The 22,992-nt window shown below is 41.5% G+C and overlaps 1 protein-coding gene across 1 annotated transcript in view; it reads left to right on the top strand.

Annotated features, from left to right (window-relative positions):
• The first annotated feature begins 1,943 nt into the window (after positions 1-1,943).
• The window catches only part of TOP1 (DNA topoisomerase I), an 82,232-nt gene continuing 61,183 nt past the window's right edge, over positions 1,944-22,992 (top strand). Inside the window, exons 1-2 of the mRNA XM_024202020.3 lie at positions 1,944-2,088; positions 2,841-2,865. Coding sequence (XP_024057788.1) covers positions 2,056-2,088; positions 2,841-2,865 — 58 coding nt within the window. The 5' untranslated portion in view covers positions 1,944-2,055. The remainder of the gene's footprint in view (positions 2,089-2,840; positions 2,866-22,992) is intronic.

Here is a 22,992-nt window from a genome sequence, read left to right as displayed (position 1 = left end):
AGCCTGGCAGCATAGGATTATTTTAATGTCAAATCAAGGATCCAGTAGTGTAAAGGATGGAGCAGGGGAAAGGTACATTTCATGTAGTAACCCTGGAAGGAAACTCCAAGATGAAGACTTGAGGCAGTCCAGTGAGATATTGTACCAGCCACATATACTAAACTGTCCTTTCAGTAGACCAGAGAGAAAGCCCCTTTGGTGAAGGCTGTGAACTGTTGCAGAACAGAAACAGATGTCTTCAGATTTTCTTTATAGGAAGGTATAGGATTCATTCTCCCTCAATTTCCATATAGGAAATTATGTGTAAGGGCCTGTCTACACTACAAAAAAATCTGTTGGCTGATTGATCCCATTTTCAAAAGAAAAATCCAACCTATGAGGCACTACTGATTATTGCCCTTGCCGTAAAGCCCAGTGCAAGCCCAGCTGTGCATTTATACAGCAACTAGTACAGTATAGCCCTTAATCATGATTGTAGCCTCCAGGTGCTACTGCAACACACATAATAAAGTTTGGTAATATGCTCAGTGGTTCTACAGTACACCCACATCCACTTATATGCAGTACTGCTATGATTATATCACAATTTGATTTTGAACATTTCACAGTGCCTGATTCTCCAATCTATTATCCCTGTTCTACATCAGCACTATTCATTTGACTGCAGTGGAGCTACTCTGGTGGAAAACCAGTGTAATGGAGTGGAGAATCAGGCCCAAAATATATAAGAAGCCACATTTTGGAGAAAGATTTCAGAAAATAAAACAATCACGATTATTTATACTATGCTAGAATGGCTCCTGGAGTTTACTAAAATATAGGAAGACTTGTCCATACTCCAAAAAGTCCACAATCTTAAATAAACCATAACACAGCAGCAAGCAAAGACAAACAGCTGAAGTGGTGGGCTAGGCGTTATACAAACACACAATTAGTCACAGTCCCTGTCCCAGAGAGTTTACAATCTAATTTATAAAATATGACTTTGAAAATGAGCAATTAGTAGGATTACAATCGAACCCTTCCTGCACCAGGAAATGGGCTACTTGAGAGGGAAAGTTGGGGGGATGGGAGATTTCCTTGGCTTCCTTAGGCGATGCATGTGTGCAACCCCACACACTCCCATCCACTTCTTGCTATCCTCTTGATATCATTCTCTCAGCCTGCTTGACGGGCTCATGTTTGTCCATCCTGATCTCCCGGCAGCTGTCCATCAGTGTTCTCCCCCACCCATCCTATCACCCTAGCAGCTGTTTGATCCCTGTTCTGCGTACTGGGGTCAGAGGCAGCTGAGAAGAGCTGTATGGGAGGCAGGTCGGAAAATAAAGCCGCTGCTACTGCTTTCCAGCTTCGGCACCTGCCTCCTCTGCCCTTCTCATGCAACCCTTAGCTGGAGCTAGCAGCCAGTGAGGCTTGCAGAGAAAGAGCGGGGCCTCACATGCAAATAGAGCATCCCTGCAGGGGAGTTCTTGCGCATGAGCGTTACGCGCACCTTGGGACGGGCTTTCATTCCATCTGCTGCGGGGGGCAGGAGTCTTCCCTTGGAGGAGGCGAGGCCGGATATGCAAATAAGTGCCGGCCTTTCCTTCGTGTCTGGAGAAGAGGGTTGGAGGGGCGGGACCGGATATGTAAATAGCACCCGGCGTTCTAAAAGGAGGGAAGAGAGCAGGGGACGCAAATAGCAAACCGGCGTTTTTCGTAAATTGCAGAGAGGGGGAATGGGCGTGGCTCGCATGCAAATCTAACCCGGAGTTCTGAGAGCCGGGAGGAGGCGTGGCTCGACCAAACTCTCTTATAATTGGAGGTGGAGACGAGGCGTGGTCGAGCATGCAAATATTGGAACCCGCTTCTCTCCTCTCCTCCTTCTCCCCCTCCCGTCCCAGCCCCTCCTCCGGTTTAAAAGCAGCGGCGCCTGCGCAGTGAGGGGAAACGAGGACTTAGTCTGTTACACAACTGACTGCCGTGTTGAGTGAGGGGGCTGCACTCTCCCTTCGGCCTCAGACTCTGCTGCTCCCAGGCGCCTCTGCTCCTGTGTAGGCCTCCCCACCAGCCGGCATGAGCGGGGACCAGCTGCACAACGACTCCCAGGTGAGGGACCCGCACGCACCCCCCAATATCCCCTCAGACAGTTGGGGCCCCACTGGGGACCTCCAGCCCCCCAAAATCCCCTCAGGCACTTGGAGGTGTCCCCGGCCCCACAGTATCCCGTGGGGCCACGGGGTGACCTCATCCCCATATCTCCTTAGTGGGGGCGTCCCTTCCCCTGCCCCCCACCCAGAGCTCTGGATCCTTAACCCCCTTGACTCCCCCTCCCTATTTGCCCTCGGACACTTAGGGTGGGATGCCTTGATCACTACCCCGCGGGCTCCACCAGTCTCTCTGTGATTGGTGATTTCCCCATAGACACATAAAGGGTCTGTAACTCCCCCCCCCCCCCCCCAAAAACCCCCCAGCCACCCCCCCCGGGGGGGGGGGGGGATTTTTTTTCTCCTGCCTTCCCTTTAAAAGACAGATCCGGAGAGGATGGGAACGTGCCCCCGTTTTTCATGCGGGGGGAAGGGGTACCAGGGCAGGGGTGCCACAGAGAATGGGTACATAAGCATGAGGGGGGACTTAAAATAGGTTGGGGGGAGGTTAAAACTTTGGGGCGCTAGGAAGTCTGAATTTCGCCCCCTGCCCTTGATTTGGGGGGGACACCCCTCCCAATACGTATCTGTGTGGGAAACGGACGGTGAGTCGATTTCCTTCCTCTTCATTTTAAACTGCCCCCTGGATCAGGCTCTTTTGCTGTTTTTGAAAACATACATGATTTTTTCACTCGCTTCCACTTGTCTTTACAGATCGAGGCGGATTTCCGAGTGAACGGTGAGTCTCTGCCCCCCACCCCCGCCTTTTGGGGGCGATTTACCCCACTTTACCTCCCCCTTTCGCTCCCCCCTCTTCTGTGTTACTGAGGATGGTAAAGGACAGACATGGCGTCCCAGAGACTAAGTCCCGTCTCCTCGCTCACCGGCCCCATTGTTCCCATCGAGCTGCCAAATGCTCCTGCTTCCGAGGGGCTTAGGCTCCACCCGACCCCCACTTCTCCTAGTGGGGGCAATGCAGGCCCCAGATCAGGCCTCTCCGGGTTTCCTGGGGTTCCCTTTGGGCCCCGATTCCTCCCTGGAAAGTCGCCTTGTCGACGGTCAGGACTTAGTCTCTGCGCCATTTTCTTTTTCTCTCTCCTCTCTCTTCTGTGTGTGTCTCTTTCTCTCCTTCTCCTCCTCCCCTGAGCTGCCGAGCAGGAGCCTCCTGCAGAGAAACACGGGAGAAATAATCACCTCCCGACCCACATACCCTCCCAGAGAAGGGGAAAGGCAAAGTTTTTAGGTTAAATAAATCACTAAGTTGCCTTTATTCCACCCACCCCTCTCTGCTCTCCAGTTTTGTTTCTTTCAGTCAATCCCTCTCATCCCCCAAAATGAAAGGTGGTTGCAACATGTTGCTCTTTAAAAGATTCTGCTGCATCCATTTTAAGACCAGGCTTATTTCTTTCTTTGCTGTTTAATTGAACTAACTTTACCTTATTGGGTTGAAAATTTTAATTTAAATAATTGCATTTTAAAAAATAAATAAAAGGAGTGTAAGCAATTCCAGAAAGGAAGGTAGCATCACTTCAGAAAGTTTGCAAGTTGGCTGTTCATTTTTGGGGAATAGGTTGTAGGATCTCTATAGGTGATTGCATTTAGGAGGATGGCTACCAATTTTTTGCATACTGCTGGGTGGCATATTGGTTTCAGTTTTTTTCCCAAGCTGGTGGGTGGTATACTTAAAAGTGGAGAGGGGGGTGAGAGGGGGAGGTACAATTTGCTTCTGCATGCATATGTCACTGTCAAACGACTGGGTTTACATGAAGAGCTCTGTCTGTCCCCTAAGTAATGGGGAGTTGGGTGCGGGGGGTGAGGATGATGTGCCTGTTGTCTAAAAGTGTTTGAGTTCACTCCACCTCTTTATTAAGGTGGTTTCATCTTGCCTCCCAATCCCATTGCAATAATACTGTTTTTATGATGCTGGGTTCCTGGCATTTGTAATCATTGGACTGTTGTTGTGGACAATAGGTTTGATGCCTACTTGCTTTGCAAACTGCTATACATGTAAATATTCACAAATATAGAATATTTGTGTATGCACATCTTTATATTTATGCACATAATGCATTTTATAGATAATATAAATATATAATGTAAATGTGTGTATAACAGAAGTGTGCAGATACAAATATGCTATTTAAAAAAAAAATTCCCCTCTACAGATAAAATAATAATTTATTAAGTATTATTTTAGGGGAGAGGGGAAGATACTTCATTCCCTGGAACTGTAATAAACAGTTTTAGAATTACTTCAGTATAAGTATGTCTATAGATATTTGTAACCTCCCTGTGTAGGAAATACGTGCTTTAGGGTAAGTTTTTCTGGGGGGAAAAGCTCCAGTTATATGCTGATTTAGATATGTGAAATCATTGATTCCTCTAGTCCTTCTTCCAGTGGACAATCTTCACAGGGTTTTGCCCCCCAGATATTAAGGCTGGCTGTACACTATTTTTATTGTTCCCAATTAGGAGTGGTTTAGGAACATAAAGCACTTGACACCCTTCTGACTCTGTGGGTTTTTCTTGTCATTTCACAAATGCTGAAGGAAGTCTAGTACACAGATTTAAACTAAGAATGTCCCACATATCTCAGACAAAATATATGTAAGTGGAGAATCAAATATGCCTGATGAATTTCAAGTGATGAAGGTGTCATAGAACTCTTCCTCCTCCCCATCATGATTCCAAGTCTTCCTTTGACTGTCATTAGTCATCATTGTAGTTTGTCTCGGGCAACAGAAAGACAAAATCTTCGTCTGTGCTGAATGCTGCATTTGCTAGGCTTGTTAAGGGAGTAACACTGTTTGATAGTCCATGTCCTTTCTGACCTTGCCACCAAAGCTGAATCTACTTCAGGAACCTGCTGTCTCTCTTCACTCTAAGGTTCTTTCATTCTTGCTTCCACTGTACAGTAGTACCTCTCACTTCTGTGTCAGATATTGTCACATGTTGATCTTAGAAATATCAATTTTCATTTTAGGCATGGCCATGGGAGTCTGGGCTTTATATACTTCTTGTTTGGATCCTAGTTAGTTGCAAGGAGTAGAAATGGGTGGAAAGAATCCCATATACATTATTCTGAGCACTTAAAATTGGTTTGTACTTTGAGATTGTATGGAGCTGTCTCATGTTGTTGTTAGGAGGCAGGGCCTGGACAGAAGCCTAGGGCCCCCAACTATTTACCCTTAAAAGAGTGAAGGGAAGTATTTAGTCCTGAAAGAGTCAATGTGGTATTGACTACTCAGTCCACATACGGTACTATATAAGCATTAAGCAAAGATACTTACTGTTGGAACAAAGAACTCTTTGATACTCTATGGTTGTTGTCGGTAATACAGTAGGTACACACTTGTAATTATTCTTAGTAAGACAGGAAACTTGGAATTTATGTCTTTGGCTATACCATTGTAATGTAAACACTTCAGACGTCACAACCTAAGCAAAGTGGGTGCGGATCCTCTAGTTAATGGGAGATCTCCAACGTCCAAGGATGTTGGTGATTCAATTTTTGGCACTATTATCTTTTAATGGGGCTAAATTGATGGAGTAGCATGATGTTAGAATCAAGGGGTCCTAGAATCAAGACCAAGTGTAAAGTGGAAGTGCTGACAATTTCTGATCATTAAATATCCATGCCACTCCTAGCAAGTGAGTCCCAGACAAATTCTAACTTTGGTAATTGCATTTTGTGTAACTACCCAAATTCCCCCTGCCATATAACTAGAATATAGTGTTTTTCTTCACCTGAAGTGTCTTCTGTTGTTGCTGTACACTGTTAAGAATTTGCCATCTTTGGTCTAGAAGTGGTTGAAGTGATTCCTGTGTGTGTATATCATTTTAAGTTGACAATCTTGTAAGTGGTGTGCTATTTAAAACATCAACCTGAAGCGTATGTATTACCTGTGAAATGGGGATAATACTGTCCTCCTTTTAAAATGCATTGGGATGTAAAGATGAGTAGTGCTATAAAAGAACCTAAAAACCATCCTCAAAATCTGAATGCAGTATAAAGAAAATTTATTTTCTAGTAGGAAATATCTTAAAGTACCTTTATGCTCACTTTATGAAAATGGCACCTTCTTACTCAACAGATGTGTACTCTGAGTCACATCTTTATCCTCAAAGTAGAGAGAGATATGTTACTACTTTTTACTCCTGTTAGCCTACAGAGACATTCTAGGTAGGCAAGAACTAGCTGGATTCTTTTCTGGCTTTAGCTTCATCAACAGCATTGTTAACCAAGTTCCAATTGAAGAACCTCTTATTGCTAATGGGCCAGAAGGAACCCATCTTGACTTTCAATTTTCCTGTTGTGTTTGCAGAACATAGCAATTAGAAAAATATCTTTGTTTGTAAAATGAACAAATTGGATATGGAGCTCCTAAGATGTTCAACACCCACAATTTTATTTCTGCGGTATAAAGCCATATCTTTCCTGTCTATTATTCTGTGTTCAGAACGCCTATTAAAAATTAACGGTGGTTTTGTATAAAAATTGTTAATAAGATGTGGCCCCTCACTGAATTTCCCCGTTTGTTGATTTAACTAAATATCTTAAGATGGAATTTAAGGCCAACGTCACTGCAGTAATCGGTGAAATATTAACTGGACTTGAGCACAAATTTTGATTGTCTGGCTGCGTGGAAGCTTATTTTTAGAAGCTGAATGTGCTTGAGTGAGAAGTGCTTCCTTTAATAGCTAACTTTAAAAAATGCCAAAAGTGGAGAAAAGCAAGTATCTTATCAGAAATTGGCAGTTTTGTACTGTTGTCATGAACATTAATATGACAGGTTAGAGGCAGCTTTATATTGTGGAGGGAGCACTTGAAAAGGGGTGAGAAATGGAAAAGGGAAATTTAAATTAAATGGCATTGGAGCTGAGCAAATGCTTTGTAAGTGATGGAAATTCAGAGGCCACTTTAGCATGTGTTTTTCTATCTTGCATGAAATGCACATTTCATTTAAGCTGACAGTTGGGCATGCGAAAAATGTGACTCAACAGAAAGGAGTAAACTTAAATATTAACTTTTTTTTAGAAAAATAAGATTGATACAAGATATTTTATCATTTTTTTGATGCACACAGCACTGGTAGCAGTTGGGTATTGCTAATGTTGCCAGGAAAGTAATGAGTTCAGGAAATGTCAGCCTGCTCTTAATTTTAATATATTTTTAATTATTAGGAAAAATCTTTTTTTCTTAAATCTCTTCCAAAAGACTTGTGAATAACAAGTGTATTAAAATGAAAATGTATTCTAAACTACAGTAGAGAGTAATTGTGGCCTGTTAAGAGGAGTAGACGAGCGCTCAGGACTCCTGCTTGCTAAGTCACTGGCAAAGCCAGGAATAGAAAGTGACCTTTGGCAAGTTACTTAATCTCTCTGCCTCCAGTTCCTCTTCTGTAAATATGTGGGTGCTATAACACTTATGTAGTTTGATCTTAACTTAAAAAGATGGAAAAACTCCAAGATTCTCAAAGCCATTTTTAGGTATCCCATTGACTGAAAATTATAAGGTACTTCATAGTTAGTTTAAATAATAAGCTTGTACGTGACTCTGCTTAGTTGGATGTCATGTAAGTGTAGTGTTTTTTTTAATGAAGAGCAGAAATGCTTATGGAATTTAGTTCTATATGTACCTAAGCAATGTTGTTGCAGGCACTACATAGCAGTAAATGAACCTGTATAAACTAGTAAACTTGAAGCCAAGTCTCATACTGGGGCCTCTCTTCCACTCACTGGATTCAGAGGCAAAACTCTCATTGACCTCCCTGGGAGCATGATGTAGTCTGCTGTCTTTAATGTCAAATGTTCTGGATTGTGATCCAAAAGACACAATTTTAATGGCATTTTAAAAACATTTAAAGCATATGTCTTGCTTGTCTGCAAATGTTCTTCTCTCTTCTTGTGATAAATGCATGTTCTGAGCCCTAAGAAATGTAAGAATTGCAGAGTGCCATCATTTCCTAACTGAGATGTTTTCACAATGCAGGCACTCTTATAAGGGCCACACCGATCCTGTATTCAGATCAGCAGCAGCTGGGGTTGCTTGCAACACTTTATAAAAACTGCTCATCTTTGGTTTTTAAAAGCACTTTTTAATATTAACTCTATAGTTATTTTTACTGTTGTTTACGATAGCATTATTGCAGTGTTTGGAGCGTATACTGTAGCATAGTTTTATAAGGAATGCTGCAGTCTTTGTTACAAATGAAACACTGTAGCAAACTGGTTATTCCTAACCTGTCTCAGAAATATCAACTGCAAATTAAACTGAGTGAAATGTAAATTTTTAAAATTTACTCCTGGTAATATCCCTTTAACATCATTATGCTGAGTAAAACTAGTGTTTCATTATTGATGTTGAAATTGGTTGTGTTAATTGTTCTGGTGTATATGTGGGCAGCTTTCAGGTTAAAACTTGGTGCAAGTCTTTTGGGAGAGCAGAGATGCATGTGCTTCTATTAATCTCGATCAGTTTTGTTTCTGTTATGTTCCAGCAAAACTCCCTAAAACAATGAAAGGTCTGTGTCATGGACTAATGGGCCCGCAGACTTTCTGCTTTGATAAAATAAGTCTTAACATTGTAGCAATGAGAGGGGAGAAAAAACACTGTAAGGTAACTCCTGTTTATCTGCAGTGTTGGCCTCATTTTTTATGTCCCAAAATAAACCCATTCCTCAGCTGAGCTGTCTTTTATGCAAAGTTTCAGATCTGTGCGTGACTTCACATTTGAATTAGACACACAGTTTATCAAGGATTTATAACATACATTTTGAATTAACTTTAGCAAGCCAAACAGCACAACTGTAACTTCAGTTATTTGTTGGGTAGACCACTGAATTCCAACCTCCTCCTGAGCTGCTCTGTCAGTAGAAATGGCAGTGATATGTCATTAGAGCAAGTACAGTACTTCACATCTCATTGACTCAAATTCTTCTATTAGTGACTTCACAGAATGCTTGTTAAAGCAATACCTGCTGAAATAACACAAGCTCCTTGCATCAAGCCACTGTTCTGTTAATGAAAGTGACATTGGAGGCAGATCCTCAGCTGGTGTAAATTGTCATTGCTCCTTTGTTGTTACTTGACTAAAGGGATAGGCTGTGATGAGATACGGTGGCTTCTTTCTCTATGAAAGGGACAATTTCAAATAAGAAATAATCCCACCTTGGAAAATGTTGAGGACAAATCCTTGCTGATTTTTCTTATCTTTTAATTCTGCTTGAGCTGGCTCTTGTAATTTAATACTAGATATCTTTGTTAGACAGGCAGTCATTACGAAATATTTTTTGGCTTGAGCTGCCTTTGTGGCTTCTAGTTTCATAAGAGAGTCCCACAATCCACATGATGGGAGTAGAATGCTGTTTAGTGTTATGGCATCTTCTTAGCTACACCTTTTTAACGAATTTTATCCTGTGTCTTAATTATCCAAATATGAAAGAGAATATTAATTGTTACCTATGTGGTGTGTACAGCCTAACTCCTCTAGAGCAGTGGTTCTCAAACTTTTGTATTGGTGACCCCTTTCACAATAGCAAGCCTGAGTGCGATCACCCCTTATAAATTAAAAACACATTTTTATATATTTAGCACCATTATAAATGCTGGAGGAAAAGTGGGGTTTGGGGTGGAGGCTGACACCTCGCGACCCCCCCCATCTAATAACCTCGTGACCCTCTGAGGGGTCCTAACCCCCAGTTTGAGAACCCCTGCTCTAGAGTGTCCTGTTTGATTTGACTAACACAGGCAAGCAGCACCTGACAAATATGTCCAACCATGCCTTCCCCTTCCCCCCGCGTGACTGTTGGTTATAACCTATTCAGCAATGTCAGCATTTAAGCAAGTATCATAATTAGACTTCAAAATGAATTTCCCATTAAGGTAACTTCAGGAGGGTTTCCACTTAGTGTTGTTTCAGTTTGATTGGAGAGTCAAAAGACAGCAGCATTCTGGGTTATGTTGTAAAGCAGCTTTACAACAAGAAGGGCTGGGAAAAGACAAACAAAAAGGTGGAAGAATGTAGGTTCTGTCAACTACAATGAAATCTGTGAAGGAGAATAGCATTAATGGTTTGCTGTTGTCCTTGGACTCCTATTGACTGTCTGCTCTAGAGAACTTTTATTAAAAATAATTTCCACCGTACATGCCTCTGGTCGCTTCCAGCATTTACAGCTGTCAGTTAAACATGCTTCTCAGCAGTTTAATTGATTCAGTAGTTAACCTCATCTGGACAGGCAAGGGGAGATTTGTCCATTCTAGGGCTCCCATCACTGGTTCAGCTGAACTAGTTGTAGCTCTGGTAAGGAATTTTTGTTTTTAAATTCCCTGGTGTGCACAAGTCTGTAGCATCTAACACATTCTCAGCATAGTGTTTGTAAAACTCCCTGGGCTGGCGTAAATTCAGAATAATGCCTTTGACTTCCGAGCTATTCAGGTTTACAGTACTTTGAGATCAGAATCTGGCCCAAATATTGTTCTTTGTATGCATGTAGTTTTTTTAATAGCTAATAATTGTAGCTGCTGCTCCTGTTCCCTGGTGCCCCTGTAGGATCATGTGTCCTTGAAAAGGTGACTTGCAAGGGGAAAAAAATTGTGCTTGTGCCCTCTTGATGCATTATGATGCATAAAGAATGCCTGAAAGTTATTGGTTGGCTTTGGCATGTGCATGCGTGCCCGTGCTTTTAAATTGAGAAATTCAGATCTTGTTTGGGCTATAAAGATACCACAATGACTTAAAAAATTACAGAATTGTGACATCAGATCCAAGAGTGAAAGTTGAGCAGTTGAGAAGAGAAGGGAATTTAGCCAGATTTCTTAGAACCCTTTGGTTTTTTTGTTTTTTGTTTTTTTGTTAATACCTACTTAACTCCAGTGACTAAAATTTTGGCTAAAAATGTTTTGTTAAATCATCTTCTGAGTCATACTATTGCAGGTGACAATAATATTCAATATAAAACAATTGTGTTAGAGCTAACAATAAACATCCTTCTCAGAGATCACCCAAACCAATGGAGACCAGAGTTGACTCTCCTGTTATTGGTAAGGTAGTCGCAAGTGGAATGGGGTGAGCAGCCTTTTAGACCTTTATACACCAAAGAAGCAAAAAAGGACACAAACCAAATTCTTCTTTCTTTGTTAAGCCCTTGGCAGGTCACCTTTAACAACTAATGAAGGGGAGAAGATGGGATCTGGAATGAGAAAAGATGATCAGGGAAGGGACAGTCCTTAAATGAATAGCATTGCCACTGACAGAAACCTGTAAGCTCTCAAATATGTAGGGAGGATATTTTTTCCATCATCTTACAGCACAGATATCAGATATTAACATATTGTATTTCTGTTCTTTTTATCCCTTGTAAAGAGCAAATTGCAGAACAGTACCCCTTAATGTTATGTTTCAGACTGTAGCTTCATTTGGAAGAACCTTTGTTTTATCTGTTGCTTAAATCTTGATGGCTTTTTCAGTTGAAAGCAGCCTCTACAGTAGTTCAGTTTAGCCGGAGAAAATTTAGCTTGTCCTGGCAACTGCTGTGAAGTTGGAAACAGCTAGTTTCCAACATGAAGGAATTACAAGGTCAGACAGCATTGAACATGCTTTCCTCTTGCCTTTGGACAGCTTTGGGGAAAGCATAATCTGTTTGAAATACTTATCCTGATGGGATGGGGGCAGTGCAGACTCGGATATGGGGAAAGATGTAGCGAGGCCAGTCATTGTTACTTGTCATTTGGCATCAGTGTACGTCTCTTATTCAAGAAAAACAAATCTGTGCATCTAGTTAAATTATATAAATACTTTTTTGAAGTTGGAGGCGCTAATCTGTGGAAAATATGATAGTTTCATTGTAAAGAGGGGAATGCACCAAGACAATAGAAAGTTGTTGTATTAAAGGGTTCCTGTCAATCTCTGTTAGGGCCAGAAATTGCTTCCCAGGCAGATCCTGGTGAGTATCTTTTTAGATTCCTGGTCGGTATTTTTTGGCCATCCCAACCATAAACCCATTTGTGCATTCTCATAATCTACCATTATGGCTTTAATACAGTTTTGTGTGTGTGCTTTTTAAACTGTCATGTCTACAACAGTTGGCTGTAAAAATAACATTCGGCCTTATTGAAACACTACCTTTGGTACGTTGAGAGAATGGCTTGCTAATGAGCTTCATGGTGCCCCTCTGAAGGAGTGAATCTGCATTTTATCACCACAGTCCATGTGGATGGGTGCTTGTGTTAAAGATAGGAATTTTATCCTATGAATAATTTCATAGGTAGAGCGGTTTTGCATTTAGCAGACTTCTTTAAAACAGCAAATAGAGATCATTTTCTTCCTCAAGGAAACCATAGTGTACACCCAACTCCACTAATCTCTGTTACACATCCTGATCAAAACATCTTTGAGTCAGATTTCAAGGCCAGAAGGATCATCTAGATCACACATCTGTCCTCTCCAAAGATATTCTGTATAGTCAGGGTTTATTAGTTAAGTGTATGTTTTATGTCTTGACAGCTGCAGTATTTAGTGTCATTTAAAACACTTAAATATTTAAAGAGCACCTATGATTTCAGGGAGAATTTAAGACTATTTTTCAGTGTAGATACGATTGTACTATTTCTGCTTTCCCCTTACTTTAAGATGTTTATATGGAAATAGGGTCTCTTGTTTAAATACTTCATCACCTGCTGCTACGTATTGTGCTTGCTAAAGTCCTAATCCTTGATTTGCAACATTTTATAAACTTCCACAGCAACCATTTGGGAATTTCACCAGTGGAGGATTAGGCAATTTGAGGTAGGGAATGAACCATAAGAGTAAATAAATTTCTAGGCCTCATCTACATTGTGGATAAAGCTGTGTATAAAATCAGTTACTCTAAAGCAGTCTAAGACCCCATTCAGAGTACTTGTATGAGCACTGTTTGCCAGGCCACTGTGGACCAGGTCTAACCACTTAAGACTTCCTAAAGTATTGGTGGACTACTCCCTTGTGTAGATGTGGGACTTTGAAGCTCTCATTTCTCTGCAAATGTTCATAGTAAAGCACCACCAGGAAAGAGCTGTGGAATATTTTTAATATTTTTCATTAGCCATCAGCAGTACATTAAAGTACAGCTGCATGGTAAAAGTTAGCAAAATAATTAATGTGACTTTAGCAATCCCTAAGTATAGCTAGCTTTTTATGTGTCTTGGCATTTGTTACTTCTTGTGCTCTACAACCTAATGCTGCTCCTGACACATGAAAACTAAAGCTGCTGAGTCGGGACTGTTTGGGTCCTGGTTTTCTCCCTGTGCTGCTACTTCTATAGGTCTTAATTTTTTAACAATTACTTTTAAAATTCTGCTTTAAAATTCCACTTTAATATGTTAATGTGGGACTAGGTTCTCATCTCCTCCTGTTCCCCTCTAAATATTGGCAAGGTTTATACTGAAGATTTCTTTCATAGAAATGCATTCGCATTGGCCTGCTAAACCCAGGGTTGTGAGTTCAATCCTTGAGGGGGCCACTTAGGGATCTGGGGCAAAAATCAGTACTTGGTCCTGCTAGTGAAGGCAGGGGGCTGGACTCGATGACCTTTCGAGGTCCCTTCCAGTTCTAGGAGATAGGTATATCTCCATATATTATATTATATTATTGTTCAGATTTTATATTGCAATATTTGAATAAGGGCCAAACTCATTGAAACAGCTGTTCATCTTACTCTAAGGTTGCAGTTTCTTGTTTTGAGAGATATTTAAGAGGTGGCCTAAAAAAACCTACTGCAGGTAGAGATGGAACACATCTCCTTCAGTATACATTCCTGTTAGAGTGGTGAGTGAAGTTTGATTTAGATAGTTAGAGAAATAGTTGAGTAACATTGTGGTCTTTTAATTGGAAGTGTAAGGAATCTGTGGACTTAAAGTATTTTGGTATTGCATAAGTAGCAGGAGAAGGGCTTCTGTTTTTTTCTTGTTGATGTCTGCAAGCAGAATTTTAGAACACAGAAGTACACGTACTCTTAAACTTGCAGTAATCAAAAGTTACCACTGTGTAAATGCCAAATAAGTAGGGTGTAGGGAATGAAATACCAGTGTGCTTGGGAAGTGGGATGGTTTGGAGGATTGTTCAATTATGGAGTCTCTACTTGTGGGTTGTTCTGAGTCTGACCCATGTCAGCTGAAAGTTACTCCCATTGAATAGAGAATAATAGCCTGTGTGAAATAAGTTCTGTATTCTCAGTCCACGTCCAGTTTGTGTGATGGTGTTCAGATAACACCAACTGCCACCATTGTCAACAAGAGTACTAGAAACTATGTTAGGGTATGTCTACATAGCAAGCAGAAACCTGAGGCAGTGAGTCTCAGAACCTGGGTCTACAGACTTGGGCTCATGCTACAGTGCTAACAATAGCTGTGTAAAGGCTTGGGCTGGAGCTCGGGCTCTGAAGCCTAGGGAGGGGAGTGGGTTTCAGAGCCTGAATGTGACTAGCATCTATCCACCATACTTTCATCTACCGGTGCTGTTGCAGAGCCATAGCAAGTATGACTAGGATCCCTTATTAGAGAGGTAAAGTGAAATAGTCAGGATGGGCATGTTCCAGTTCCAGCTTGCCTGGGAAGTTACATTTACAGGTTAGACAAGTGCAGTCTTCTGGGAAACTGGAAGCGTGAGCTATTTGGAGAGATCCATGTGACACCATGATTCATTACAACATGAGCAGTATACACAAAATGGAGGAATTGAGCAATACTAATGACCTACTCCAAGGTTTGTACGGCACAGTTAACGACCACCAGATGGGGAGTAAAAAGCCACCTGCTCCTTTGCTGCAGACTCAGCATGCCATTAAAGCTATTAAAAATGATAATGTAAAGATATATCTCTTCTTGTAACATTTCCTTATTCACTTTAAACGTCTTAAACATGAAACCAAATCAATTTTTTTACTAGTCTTTCCCATCTAATACGTACATTTGTTGTAGAGTTGTTCATGAATGACTGTGGAAGCTGGGGGTAGAAGTTAAAGTATTCAGGCATTTTATTTCAGTAGAAGAAGGGGAGTAAATCCTATTCAGATACTTATATGCACTCTGCAAACAGCTCTAGAGACAATAGGGCCATGTACTCTCATGCATGTACTGCAAGGGGGTGGATTTATTTTTATTTTTATTTTTTTTAACAACTGAAAGTTTTCTTTCTCCAATGTTGCCCTGTTCTGGGCGAGCCAAGTGAGTGTGATCCTTCCTTACAGTAGGGGGAGACAGATACAAATCAGAGTTGGGATAGCATTACTCCCCTGTGTCTGGTGCTTGCTGGCTGTCGTCCTTTAATTGGTTTGCTCCAGCAGGGGAGAGCAACCTCCCCAGCTGTCTGGGATATTTTTTGCTAAGGAGAGCTGAGTTGCATGCATTCTGAGAATGTTGTGCATTCTCTTTAGAATTGTAGGATTGCAAGGGACTTTGAGGGGTCATCTAGTCCAGGGGTTCTCAACCTTTTTCTTTCTGAGGCCCCCTGAACATGCTATAAAAACTGCATGGCCCCCCTGTGCCACAACAACTGTTTTTCTGCATATAAAAGCCAGGGCCGGTGTTAGGGGGTAGCAAGCAGGGCAGTTCCGCGTGGCCCCATGCCACAGGGGCCCCCACAAAACAAAACTGCTCAGGCTTCAGCCCCGGGTGATGGGGCTTGGGATGGCAGGGTTTCAGCTTTCTGCCCTGGGCCCCAGTGAGTCTAACACTGGCCCTGCTTGGCGGACCCTCTTAAACCTGCTCGCAGCCCCCAGTGGGGCCTCAGACCCCTGGCTGAGAACTGCTGATCTAGTCCAGTCCCCTGCACTCATGGCAGCACTAAGTATTATCTAGACCATCCCTGACATATGTTTTTCTAACCTGCTCTTAAAACTCTCCAATGATGGAGATTCCACAGCCTCCATGACACTTAGGAAGTGTGTCCTAATATCCAACCTAAACCACCCTTGCTGCAATTAAAGCCCATTGCTTTTTGTCCTATCCTCAAAGGTTAAGGAAAACAATTTTTCTCCCTCCTCCTTGTAACAACCTTTTATGTACTTGAAACTGTTATCATGTGCCCTGAGACTTCTCTTCTCCAGACTTTTTCCTTGCCGGCCTCCTCCACCACTCAGGAATCTCTGCAAAGGACATAGAGGCATATCTTAGTCATACTACCTGTTGTATGTGCTGAATGGCCTTTTATTAAGGACAGCTTGCTATGTTTTATTTCAGTAGAAGGGGGACAAATTCTATTCAGATACTTGCTGGTGAAAGATGCTTCAGGCAGAATTATTGAGGGAACCATCCCATCATACAGTTCCAGCTTCTGGCAGTCAGAGGTTTAGGGACACCCAGTTATTAGTCATTGATGGTCCTCATGCAACCCCATGCTCTGGATGTCCCTAAACTTCTGACTGCCAGAAGCTGGGCTATATAGCTATTTATGGACTCCATCAGTTTGTATGTATAGTTGGATTATATTTTCCAATGGCTTTAGTTTGCACTTAACATTGAATGTCATCTCCAGTTTTGTTACCCAATAACCCTGTTTTGTGAGATTGAATGAGTTACTTTCTGTATCCATAGGATTGATTGGATCAGCCATGAATTAATCTGTTCTTGGACTTTGTCCATAGCTCATCTCTTTACTTTGTTAGAATGACAAAGAATCATCAGGCACAAAGGAAGACCATTTTCAAGGTCTTGATGTAATATAGATATAATCCAAATAGGGCTTGTATTTCACATAGATTGGTTTTGGGAGAATACATTAGCTGAATTGGTTCTTGTAAAATGATTTCTTGTTCTTGAGAAATGTATCTTTGTGCAACTGTGTTCAAGATAAACTAAATGATCGCATTCTTTGCTAAATTCAAGGCTAGCTTTTTAAAAATTTGTTTTCCCTTTGTAAATAAAGGGTTTTCTTCATCTTTTACCTTTCTTTTTACACTGGATTCTAGAAAGTTAGAGGTATTCCAGTGTTCAGCTGTAACCAAAGGCTTTAGCTGTAACCAAAGGCAGCAAGCCCCAAGTCAAGCCGTCCATATCCAATCCCAGGATTCCTTTGTGAGCTGTCTTAGCTAGTGTTAACATTTTGGGAGGATGAGGAAAAACTTTTTGGATCTCGACTTTAATGATCATTATGAAGCTTGGGGTAATGAGTGTGGGAAGGAGAAGTCTCTAGCAGTTTGCACTTGGCAATGGGAGCTGTGGAGCTAGCGCTCGGGGAAGGGCAGCACCAAGGAGCAGCCGGGATAGGTCGCTGCTTGCGAGGAGACGCCCGAGGTGAGCGTGAAAAACCTTTTTCGTTTGTCTTCACTTTGAATCAGATTAAAGATTCAGACCAACTCACCCAAGGGTATCTGTGTAGTAGTTGGAGATATAACAATGGATCAATACTTCTGTGTGATTTTTTTTTAGGTTTCTCTTGATTTTTTTTTTGTCTTCTTCTATGTTCCCAAGTCAAATTACAGCTCAGGAATTTGTTCTGAAGACCGAGCAGTTTAAAACTTCTTTTCTGGGGAGGGAGGGTTTGAAAAATCAAAATATTACTTTGAACAGTGCTGTTGCTATTAGAATTAATGCCGTGTGATCTCCTAAATCCTGTGGTCTGAATCTCAACTTGCAATGATGCTCTGTCTGTGATTAATTAGGAAAAAAAATTGCTGAAAGCAGGTTGATGTTTCTAAAGGGCATCAACCTGGAAATTGATTGTCAAACGTTTCCTTGTTTGTTAACTCTGAGTCAGATGATAAGATGGGAGGGGATATCAGGAAATGCAATAGTCTATTGACATTTCTGGATAATTTCTGATCAAAATTAATTTTGTATGACAGGACTGATTTTGAGATCTATATAGCTCATTGAGAGAGCTACCTTTAGGGAACTCCTGGCTGTTATACATACAGCGTTATTTAACATAAATACACTTCCTTCTTTTTGTTTTTAATCTTGTTGCATTATTCTTTTTTCTTAGGAAACTGAGGATTTAATATTGTTTAGCTTTAGAAAACTGTCATCTTTGGCTATGTTTTCACTGCAAGAAAGTGCATTTTCATATCAAGATAGCTATCTTGAGTTTAAAAAACACCATTTTTGGCAGTAAAGAGAGAGCCTGCATCTCACCCTTGACTTGCTACTCCAATCATTAATATTTCTCTTGAGCAGAGAGTAGGAGCTTAGATGCTGCAGAGTCAGGCGCTGAGATACTACGGTGATGAGCACGTTATAAAAAAAATATATAGAATAGACATCCAAATTATGTGATGTAGACAAATGTCCTTTAGAAACTAGGTTTAGCTCATTTATAACCAAAGTTGGATTAAACCAAATCTCCAGAAGTGAAAGTTAGTGTTATGGCCTATCCTGTCATCCAGCCTCCCACTTTGTCTCTTATTTGGGAAGAACTTTATTTATCCATCCTGCTGGGCAGCTTTTGGGATGTCATGTTAAGATAATCTTAAAAGTGCATCACAAAAATAATTTTTCACTTATTGATATTCTAAGAATATATAAAAATTGCTTTTTATTGTACTGATACCACACCTCACAATCTACTCCTTCCTGGACCCTTAATACTTGGCGGTGTTTGTTCCAAAACAGCAATCTGAAGTTAAGAAGTAAAACTGACTTAAGGCAGTGCTTCTTATCTCCCAAAGGAAGCGTATAGCTTTAAACAAAAATAGGTACACTTCTTTAAAACTTTCAAATGGTATAACAGAAATACATCTACACTCTGTTGGCATATTAAGAGTATCTGGCTTCTGGAGTTTCAGAAATCACTGAGGCTGTTTTCAGAGACTTTTCCTCTGATGCTGTTGAATAAACAGCAGTCTGCCACTCTGAATGGTTGTGAGCTATGACCTTCCTGCCTTCAGGAGAGAACACAGAAGGTATGCTCTCAGTCCTAGAAGCGATCCCATCCAGTCCAGTCTGAAACACATTGACAGGGCAATATAGGAGAGGTTTGTGCTGCTGCTTCCTCTGATGTATGCCTAGGTACAAAACAAGTAAAATGACTTCAGTGTTTAGAGCTTTCAAACTGTCATATTTCCTGAGCATTCAGTGGATGTGAAAACATTAAAATACATGCACTTAATTTTGATTTTTATATAAAGATCATCATAAGGCAGCTACTCTGTCTTATGTGTCCTAACACTTAAAATTCACAAGCAAATTGTTTAAAAACTAACTACTTATACGAACTACTCGTTGCATGATTTTACTGTAAGGACAAAGACATAGCCACCATAATTGTTAAATGACCCCCTATAACCTTTTCCCATCTCTGTCTCCGAATACACATGTGGAAAGAGCTATTCTTTCTCCCCCTATCTCACAAATATTTGCGTGCAAACAGGCTATTTCAGTTGATTGCTTTTCTCTTCAGATTCCTCCGGAAGAGAATAACAAAGGGCCCTTATTGCTAGGGCTTACCTCAGTAGTTTGCTCCTGGGAGAATTCTGCACCACTGTGCAATGCAGAAATTAATGGTTTTAGCGCATAATTTCCTTTTCCCCCATAGAAATGGGCTGCAGTGCTGCTGGCTGCCACTAGGGTCCGCTGGACCCGGCAGAGCCCAGCTCACACAGAGAAGACCCTGCAGGCAAGGGCAAGGGGAAGGGGAGAGAGTAGAGAGTTCCTAGCAGCTGTAGCTTCCTGCATGCCTTGAGGGAAGGAGATGGTGGTGCAGGAAACTCCACACAAGCCTGTGACCCAGCAACAGGCTTTGTGTCTTTCTGGATCCCTGGGTGATAGGAGGATGGGTGTCTGGGCTGGGGGGAGGGGAGGAAACGGCTGGGCTCTGGAAGGGGTTCAGGTGTATTGGCTGGGGGGGCCCTGCAGCTGGGCTCTGGGGGGGAGGGAAGGGGCAGAGAAACAGGAACTGGGTTGTCATAGGGGTTTCTTTAACTCTGTACACCTGGGGGAATTTTTGTGTGTGTCTGTATTGTTACACACATACTTGCTGGCAGGTATTTTGAAATAAATTACTAAAATAATTGAAACTGGCATAATTATGTGGTGTTGTTATTTTGACAAATAAAAATTGCAGAATTTTAAATTACTGTGTGCAGACTTTTTTGCGCAGAATTCCCCCAGGAGTAGTAACTCCTGAGATCTAGGAGCCGTGCTTGTTACTGCTTAATGATTTAACACCTACAGTAATAGCACAGAACTCCAAAGCTAAGGTTGTCTGAATACTTCTTCTCCCTGCATCCCCCCTCCCCCCCCCCCCCCCCGAGAAATTATAGCTGCTTCAGAAAGTGGTGTGCCCTCTTCTCAGTCGGCATTGAACCACTACTCCATCTTACTGTTTAGTGCACTTTGCTTGGAGATGGTCTGTAGTAGCTGAGATATAAAACAGGAACACAGTTTTCCAGTGCCCAATAGTGGAGAAAATAGTGGACTGCATTTCTTTCCCTTTGGAAGGGTATGTCTTCCCTGCAAAGTTGATTTAGGTGCCTGACACTCAGTTGGCGTAGTAGCTGGAATGAGAGCAGTCACACTGCATAGTTGTGAGGTTAGCAGCTCAAGTGTTGGATACTCCCTGATGGGACCGCTAGCTCAGGTATAAAGCACCACCACATAAGTGAGAGGGGCTTTAATGTGTGGTGATGGGACTCTGGTTAGGGGCAGTAAGAACATAAGTACTCAAGAAAAAACCTGAGTTAACTCTGTAGTGAAGACAAGCGCCGAGTGAGATAACTGAATAGGGCTGTCTAACTCTTCTGGAACAAATTTAGACAAAGTTTGGCTCCAATCAGATCAGCAAGTGTGGATGGTTCCTCTTGTGTGGAGGGAGTCCCATTGATGTCAGCAGGTTTCTGCATGGATGTAGGAGTCTGCGCTAGTAGATTCAGTTGTAGGATCAGAGTATAAGCTTATATTATATAGAGAGCAGGATTGACCTTCAAAAAGAATTAAAAACAAAAACAAAACTTGAACTTGATCAGCCTATCCTGATCTTTTAGCCACAATTCATACTCTGATAATGCTCAACAATGAAGCTATAAACCATATCCAATAGTGCATCTCCTTGAACCTCTTGAGGAAAGCATGTAGGAGACCAGTAATGCCTGAGACCGAGTCATGCCTACTACAACCCCTCTGTAGAGAGCGATTAAAAAAGAATCATGTACTGCTGTAACCTCATCACTGGGAATGCTGCATATGTTTCAGGCTAGAGGCCCCCCTGTATACATCATGGGTGAAATCCTGACCCTAATGAAGTTAGTTTTGTCGCTGACTTCGCTGTGTTCTGGATTTCACCCTGTGTTTCCTTGTTCCTCACTGAAGTTCTTACTTGGAGGAGACCCTGTTCTGGATCAAGCCCAAGGTATCCAGAGGTATCTGGCATGTCCTTGCGTTGCATTGGTATGAATACGAGCACTATCCGAAGTGCTGTTGAGACACAAGCGTGGCCGTGATGCTGACACAGGGCTTAATGAAAGCTTTACAAATCTCTTTTTAGTGTGTCCAAAAATGTTAGCGATTTAAGGTATTTGTTCTGTATGCCAGCAAGTGAAAATATTTTTTTAGTTTAATACAAACACTGATACAGTGTAATTATTCTTGACAATACAGAAGTTTTCCTGTTGGCTGAAGTACCATTAAAACCAAAACTTTCTTCAGATTCTCAATCTGTTTTGGAAATTTGACTGTATGCTAGGAACTGTGCTGTTTCACACCTTTCTAATGATGCGGTATGCAGTCAGTTACATTATAGTGGATAAAGACAGAAAATTCCTGTTAGGTTAAGTCTATGCCTCTATGAGGATAGGACACAGTCCATAAAGTTCTGACTTCCTCTCACTACGTTTGTGCAGTGCCAAATACTCAGTTGTCAATAAATAGTAATAGTCCCTGATATAGATTGTGCCAGCTGATACTACGTTCCTGATATAGGTTGTGCCAGCTGATACTACACTAAATCTTAGGTGTATGGCCAAGAAGCAATCCTTTTTGTCTAGTGACAGTTTAGCGGCACTTGGCTTACAAAAGTTTTGGACAAGAGTTCTGATTTAAAAAATAAAGGACTTTACACAGTAATCCAGGAGCTGAAGGGTTAACTGGGCCATTTTGCTTTTGATTATGATGAAGTAAGGGACACATTATCTCCTGCGGTTGGCTGATTGCTCTGAAGTCTAAACATGGCTGTGATGTTGCAATAGCTTCTGCATGGCGAACACTGCTGGAAAACTGAAGAGCAGAATTTACGTAGATGAGGAAGTGCTTGTAATTATTGCATGTCATTCTGGCTGTGAACGTGACTCCAAAGGACTCCTGGCAGTTCCTTTGTATTCCTATTTGCATGTGTGTCTTTCTCCCCTTTTCTCTGTATGGAGAAGATTGCTATATGGAGAAGACTGTCACCAGCAAGTATTGGGATATTTTGTCAATGTACAATGAAATAAAGGTTCTTTGCTAAAGCTTTGGTTTTGTATTAAGGGGTCATTGCAAAGTCTGACTGGCCGGATATTGTACTAACTCGGAATTGGATAAGTGTCTTTCACATTGTCCCACTAATCCCCCAGATTCTATTTTCCTTCAACATTTAAACTAAAATTCCACTTGTGTGTGACCCTACATGAACCACTGCCTGGCCCTTGGTTTCTCAGTAGGTATGATTGTTCTTGCTGTGCTTGTTTGCTGTATTTAGCACAGGTGTGAGGAATATAACTTCAGGAGTGAGGGGAGGAACTAAATATTCTGGTAAAGATTTGACACTTTGTGGATTTTTTTTAAAAATGCCCCCAGCGAACCTCCTTTTAACTTTTGTTTGTATTTGTGCAACAGGGATTTTCCCAAATCTTCCTCTCACTCAGTATATGCTCCCCTTTCTCTTGCAACATCATTGGAGGACTTGTGCAACCTTCTATTTAAT

The sequence above is a fragment of the Terrapene carolina genome, unplaced genomic scaffold (assembly GCF_002925995.2).
Source record: "Terrapene carolina triunguis isolate 2854851 unplaced genomic scaffold, T_m_triunguis-2.0 Scaffold233, whole genome shotgun sequence".
Classification (NCBI taxonomy): Eukaryota; Metazoa; Chordata; order Testudines; family Emydidae; genus Terrapene; species Terrapene triunguis.
This window is presented reverse-complemented; position numbering and strand designations above follow the sequence as displayed.